Source organism: Cryptomeria japonica, chromosome 10, assembly GCF_030272615.1.
Source record: "Cryptomeria japonica chromosome 10, Sugi_1.0, whole genome shotgun sequence".
Classification (NCBI taxonomy): domain Eukaryota; kingdom Viridiplantae; phylum Streptophyta; class Pinopsida; order Cupressales; family Cupressaceae; genus Cryptomeria; species Cryptomeria japonica.
In genome coordinates this window covers 361,136,612-361,144,262 of record NC_081414.1, presented here as the reverse complement: position 1 = coordinate 361,144,262, position 7,651 = coordinate 361,136,612, and the positions used below count along the sequence as shown (strand labels likewise).

The 7,651-nt window shown below is 34.3% G+C and overlaps 1 protein-coding gene across 1 annotated transcript; it reads left to right on the top strand.

Annotated features, from left to right (window-relative positions):
* Positions 1–487: 487 nt before the first annotated feature.
* On the top strand, positions 488–1,175 carry LOC131042773 (uncharacterized). The gene has a single exon (XM_057976094.2). The coding sequence runs from the start codon at positions 660–662 to the stop codon at positions 822–824; it is 165 nt and encodes a 54-aa protein (XP_057832077.1). The 5' UTR covers positions 488–659; the 3' UTR covers positions 825–1,175.
* The last annotated feature ends 6,476 nt before the right edge of the window (positions 1,176–7,651 follow it).

Here is a 7,651-nt window from a genome sequence, read left to right as displayed (position 1 = left end):
AGATCCTTGATATCATCGGAAACTTTAAAAAGTTCTTGTTTACCTCTAAAATGCCAATAAACAATTTAAAATGCCTCTTTTAAACTTTAGCCAAGAATTTGAAGATCATTGGTAATGCGCAAGACTTGGAATTGAATTAGGAAAGTTAAAAGATAGATTAAGATCTTAAAGTATCAGAAGTGAGGTGCTAGATAGATTAGCAACTAGAATACAATTTCAATAATTTAATGAAGCTTTTTAAAAGATTATTTCAATCCAATCAATTCCACTAAGAATAAAATTTTAATATTTTAATGAAGCTATTTAAAAGATTGTTTCAATCCAATCAATTCCACCATTAAAGCAAAACAATCATATTTATTTCTAGAATCAATAATTTAATATTAATATTAATGTGACAATTACATTATTTATACGTTTAATATATATATATAACATATACTAATGTCGGTTATATGTATGTATATATATAAAAAATATGAAGTGTATATATGGAAAAATAAAAGAGAGCAATGGGGCTCTAGCTTGTCATTGTTAAAATCTGAAAATCTCGTAAGGTACCAGCTTCTATTTTCCAATCAATTTGCTGTTGTTGAACGTCTGAAGCAGCGTTGCTTTGTAATTCATTGGTGAAGAGAGGGAAGGGGAGTAAAGACTGGATGGCAAAGATGACAGAGGCAATCAAAGTAGAGGAATCGCCATGTATAGTTAAATTTGCGCCCTTTATAGTGGCAGCTCTTATTGTCGCACATCTTATAGCTTTTGTTTACTGGATTTATAGAGTGGCCATCGAACAGCCTCCCCGCCGCCGGAAGACTCAGTGATCGGCTATGGCTCATCACAGTATGTTGTCATCATTTTTTATTAACAAAACTTGGATTTATTTGATTCAAAAATTGATTACAGTGAGACCAGATTTATGTCTGTGAGATGCCTATATATTTTCTTTTGACACACACCACTTTGTAACATTTTCTTTGCGAAATTGGCTATTCCGCAGTTAGTGTTAGAATGCTATTTTATGAAACCCTATGCGGGTTTTAATACTTGTTTATGAAAACCTATGTGGGTTTTGCTGCACTTTTAAGTTTTATGAAACCCTGACTGGGGTTTTAGAGTAAACTGCAATGTAAATTTCTAACTACAAATCCAATCCAGTACGTATTTTGATTTTATGGCTTTGCATCTAACACATTATTTACAGGGAAACGCTGAGTGGGTAGTATTTGTGTTTGATTTTCATAATTTCACAATGATATTTGTATCTCATTTAGACTAATTAGATTTTTAATTGCTAAAGTCCCCAAAAGGAATTTATCTTTAAATTTCCGTGTAAGAAATTACTTATTATAAATATGTTTGAGCAAGAAGGATTATATTTTTGTACTGTTCATAATATTGGCTGAGTCAACAAATTAAGTTCCCAACAAGAAAGACTTAACGATGATCTTCGAACAGTTCATGTTTTTTAATGTTATCTCAAACTATAAAAAATAGAGGATCCGGAACAACAATCCCAAGTGAAGCCTGTATTTGTGTCATTGATTTTACTTCAGACAGTCATCTGTATGACTCATTGACAAGAATACTACAACTTAACAAGGCAGGGAAAAACTATTTAGGAAAGATACATCACAGAGAGATTGACAATGTGGAACAAAATCACATCGTGGGGATATGCCACTGTATAGATAACTTGTATCAAGGGGCATTGTATTGACAACAAACACAAGCTAGAGAGTTCCCCCCCCCCATCATAGAACTTCCAATGATGTAAGTAAATGAAAGGGAGGATGCCAACACATCAACCTAGGGTTTGCATCAGAAATCATGCAACTTTATAATCTTTCTACAAATTACTTTCATTTGGCATATGACAATTGCTCTAATAGCCCACACCATAGTTACCATAAATAAGTGTGAGAATTTGCCAAGATCTAGAGGCAATGGAAAACACAAATAAGAGAGAACAAAATGTGACAAGAATAAACTGTATTCCTATCAATGATGCAAAATGTGATCAACTAGATCATCAAGATTATTGTTGTTGTTTCATACAATGTAGATGAGCGTACTTATAAAGGCAAGGCTAAGAGACAAGAGAGCACACAATGATGACATGTGGCTCAATGAGATGCAAGGGTAGGTAGGGGTAGGTAGGAGAAATAGTAAAATATTCCACATGAAGTAGATCACCCACCGAAGGTGGAATTATCACTCCACAATAAGTGGATATGATAAAGTAATAACAAGATCACACCATAAAAGGTGGAAATTCTCCTACATACACTCTCTAGGTGTCTCATATGCAAACTACAATGTTATGCATGTACCTAAGTAAACTTAAGTAAAGTGTAATCATATCCAACATGAATAAATAATTACACCAACAATAAGGAACGGAAACAACGACGACGACAACATGTTATTAAGAGGTTGCAGATAAGAAATGGATAATATATTCACATGCCTACTGAGATCAAGCGTTTAAACCAAAGTTTTCCACAATTTCACGATCAATTGTGGACGTAAAAATGTGTCGACTTGAATTTCATCCTCAGAATGCTACCTGCAACAAGTTAGTTTTACAAAATACAAAGGAAATGCTACAGGAAATCCAAACTCAAAAAATGAAACTACATGAAATACATATGAAATAAAAATACTGATATTACCTTCATGGTTTACGTTTCATTGTGTCCTAACTCCACTATTCCTGGTTGAAGATGTTGTGCTCTCAGACAAGCACTGATAGCTTCCAAGATAGCATATGAAGAATGGATTGATAACTGATAGTTCACAAATGCTATGATATGCAATACTACATGACTATGCTAAAATGATTATGCTATATGATTATGCTATTTGCTTTAAGATTAAAACTCACGGATGCATAAGTTTTACAAATGATTTGGCTTACAAATTCACTTGAAGTCTAACTCTCTCTCAACTGAAACTCTTGGTTTTATAGACCTTGAAAGGATAAGGTGGTGTGGCTTAGATCAACGGTCATGATCAAATCTGTAGATTTGGATGGTTGTGAGCAAAGGTGAAGGTTGAGAGAAAGGGGGAAGGAGAAGACAAGTGTCACTCATCTCACCTTGACTAGGTTGCTAACTGAGAGAATCTGGGGATGGCTGGAGAAGATTTAGGCATGAGAGGACAACTGGACTCAAGTCCTTCCTAAGATGTAGGGGGTGGTAGGAGAGAATATAGAAGGAGGTTATGAAATATGTGTACGTACACAATATTTCATTAAGTTTGGAGGTTGGAGATAAATGATGAATTAATATTTAAGAAATATTAATTTCCTTAGCCACATGATAGATGAGTTGGCAAAGGGAAGATGAAGTGGAGATGGAAGGTGAGTTAGAAAATGGATTAAATAATTTAATATTTGAGACTATAGGATAGGAGAATAACCATTAAATATTAGATATTTAATTAATTAGAGGAATAGGATAGATGAATTAATTAATAAAATATTTCAATTAAATTAATTAATAGAAAGACACAAAAATGAATTAAATAAATTAATCTTTTCAAATTAACTATTTAATAGAAGAATAAACATTAAATAAATATAATATTTATTTAATCGCTCATAGCCATTTTTATGTGTATACACCTACAATAAATAAAAACATCAAATATAATCTTTACTGCTATTAGTATTGTGTAATATAATTTAATTGTATTGCTATTTATAATACAATTTAATAAATTAATTCCATCTATAATAATAGAATAACTTTTTTTTATATACTATTTATATATTCATGATCCTACAATTAAATATTTAAAATTTAAAAAAATCTTAGTTGTATTTTAAGCACATCTTGATTACTTTAATATCTAAAAGATAAATATTTACTAGTTTAGAAATAAAGGCGTCTAATTTGGAAAAAAAACCAATCATTTAAGTTGTAAAATTATGAAAGTTATATTAGCCTATAATTTGTAGTGACAAATATGTATTTTAAATTATGACACAAACCATAAAAATATCAGATGACAGCCCATAGCCCAAAATGTAGCCACTGCTGCATCTTTTACTGAGTGGCATTGTTGGGCAGAAAATGTGCTATTAGTAAAATGGGCTGTTTGAAATGGAAACACCATTTACCCATTAAAACAGGAAATGAAGCTTAGCGGTTGTGTTTCTGGTAACATAGACCCACACAGTCCCCAGCTACAAGGGGATTAACAGCCTATCTCCTAGCTGCATGGTGAGAATGACCTGTTTTGAAAGTCTGAGCCTTTTAAATGGAATGTTCAAGAAAAGGTCCTTGAAAACTTGATTCATGATGTAGTTCTTAAGAGTCCAAAGATAAAATCTGCATGTAAATCTGCCCCTAATATAAAAGAATAACTTATTTTGGCATATATAGCACATTTTTGATGCATCAAATGTCACTAAAAATAGAATAGGGATGACTTTGGGATGTACTGCAGTTAGCTTCTTATATCTTAGAGGGAAAATGGCATGCAAAATAGACCTAAGGGGAAAAATGGCTAGATGATGAATGAAAAAAGTTGGTGTGAACTTTGGCAAAGTTCTAAAAGACATGCTAGGATCTATTAGAGGATCTTTGATTTTGGTTCCACAAAGAACTTTATCTTGAGCATGCTCACAACCCACCCCAATCCTGCCATATTTCTTATTTTGGAGCCCGATGCAGCTTGGACTGGAAAAGAAGTGTTAGTAGCAATTTTTATGCATACACAATGATGTCAAATAAATTTTGCCCATACACATCACCTCATGTAAGACTATTTAATTTGTGTTGATATTGCTAAGGATATTACATAATTCCTCTTGGGGGCTTTAATTTATGTCTTCCATGGCTAAGAAATATGTTTTGCTTGAACTTTGACGTGTAACAAATGTTAAATGTATTTTAAATATTTAAGTTTATTTTCCTGAATGACCACAATGACAAGTATTTAAAAGCTTAAATTATTGAAAGCAGTGCACAATGCATGCTTTAATCACCATGCAGGGATTGATATACAGTTAGACACTACAATCAAAGTTTAAGCAGTGGAACCCACAATATAATTGAATGTCTTATCTTCAAAATTCAAATACACATATTGAATAATATGAAGAGCATGGATTGTATTACATAGTTTTCAGACAAGCATCACAATGAATTATATTGGCAACATAAATTAAGTTTCTTGATTCCTAAACCAGAATTGGAAAAGTGAAAGGCAACTGTATACAATTTTCTATTTCTTAACTGCTACTCTACTTCCTATATCATATTAACAATTTGACATTTGGAAGAGCGAACTTTCAATTTGTGTCTTAATTATTACTTCAATTCCATTGTGAAAGGCTTGAGAGTCAAACTTTCATTTACATGCTCAAAAGCTTATCCTAGCATTAGTGAAAATTTGAAATCACTTGGGGATTTGCCATGTAAAGTCTCTTCTTCATTGTGTAGGCAACCACATAAAATTCCAGATAATATTGGCTGAATACAATCCAAAGAGACCTTTCCACTATTTGCCCTGTTTTCATTTCTGCTGTGCCTTTCTCAATCCTTGTTCATCTCTTTCCAACATCTGTTATCCTTCATTTTGTGATATTAAATTGTAAACAAATACCAGGAAAATGAGTTGATGATATTGGAAAATGAATCTAAGATATGAGCAGAATGTTATATTTTATAAGACCTTGGAAGTTTCCAAAATTGAGGAGTGCTATGTGTTGATGTGTAGCTAGGTCGGATCCCTTCTAGGGCCGACCTAGTACATAAAATGCTAAGTGGCTTGTTGGCCTTAGCATTTTGGCATCTTACTTTATTGTGTAAATGTGTAAACCCTATTTGGGTCAGGTCCTATTTGGGCGATGGGTGTAACTTGTATTAATGATATAGGTCAAGTCCTATACTAATGTAACTTGTGAATTAAATTGTAACTTGGCACCAAATCTATTCAAGGCCGACCATGGGTAATTAAATGGATCATTCCTTATATATGTAAGATAAATTGAAGATCACATAATCATCAAGCAATCTATCTGTCATTCATTTGTGCGAATCATCGCTGCATCAGCGAATAACTAAAGGGCAGCAGCTTGAGGTTCGGTTATCATCATAGAGTAGTGAATTGAAGTCCCAGTCAGCGAACTTGTCTTAGGTATGACGAAATCCTATTTTATGCTGAGCAATCAACTTCTAGGTAAAGCGAACTTGCTGAGCGAATTCTTCCTTATTGAGCGAACGCTTCCTAGGCTGGGCGAACTATCATTCTGGGCTGCTGAACCTGCTATGCACTACTGAATTCTTGTTCATGCTGAGCGATCTCTCTCCAAGACAAGCAAACTCCAATATATGATCAGCAATCTGCATTCTGGGTGGTGACGTCAAGTCTAATCAGATCTATATATCAGATAAGTTATTGTGTGCTCTAAGAAGGGTTAAGATTGTAATCTGCTACTATGCTTATCCTAATCTAATCTGAGACATTCTTGCTGGGTTTTTCACCTCCAACAGGGAGATTTTCCTAGGGTGTCACTGTGTTATGTGTGTTGCATTTGTTATTTTCTGTTTACTGTTATCAGTTTGATCCTAAAATTAGCATGGTATCAAAGCTAAGGTTGATTTAGTTGTGATCAAACTTTGTGATAGCAACGCTCCTACTTCACAATCTTCACGCCGTTTCTAGCATTGAAGATGGTGACCGGTTTAAAGGTCAAAGATAGACTTGACGGAGCTTTGAACTTCACTTCATGGAAGGTTAGAGTCCTTATTGCACTTGAAGAGAATGATCTACTTCAGTTTGTAGAAGGAAAAGATCAACCTGAGCCTAAAGATCTAGAGGAGAAACTTCAATTCAAGAAGAATGCAGTTAAAGCCAAGAAGATCCTGATTGACTTCGTGAAAGATCATCTTGTTCCTATCATCTCCAAGATGTCTTCAGCCAGAGATATGTTTAAGACATTGGAAGGGATGTATGAAATCAACAACACAAGTAGAGCACTTGCATTGAGACAACAACTTTACCAAGTCAAGATGGCAAAGTGAGAATCAGTCATATCCTTCTTCATGAAGATTGCAGAATTGAGAGATCAGCTTAGCGCCATTGGAGATGAAGTTGTGGACAAGGATCTTGTCATGCTAGCGTTGAATGGCCTTCCTCACTCTTGGGAGCCATTCATCCAAGGCATAAGTGGGAGATCCAAATTTCCCAAATTTGATCGCCTTTGTGTTGATTGTATTCAATAAGAGTCAAGGTTGATTTCAAGAGGAATTGAGCATAATCATTAAGATGTGGAAAATCAAGTCCTTGCTACACATATTTCTATGGAAAGAGGCAAAAGAAGAAAGAGGGATAGAGATAGAGGTCTAGATCTTGTTCCGAAAAAGGAGGACTTATCTCACATTCAATGTTTTAGGTGTGACAAGTATGGCCACATTGCTCGAGAATGCAAATCTAGGTCTACTCCTCTAGCTTCTTCTACGGAAGTTGACATAGGGACACCTCAGGAGGAGCCAAGGTCAAATGTCAACTCAAAAGGTTTCTTGTTTCCAAAAGGAGGAAATGTCTTTTTTCAGCTTCAGAGGGAGCCTGACATTCCAACTTCAGAGGGAGCCACGTCATCATGAAAATTTGGTTAATGCATTTTTTCTCTGTGATG

Excerpts from the sequence above, each read along its gene's own strand:
- LOC131042773 (XM_057976094.2), top strand. The coding sequence starts at position 660 with ATGGCAAAGATGACAGAGGCAATCAAAGTAGAGGAATCGCCATGTATA.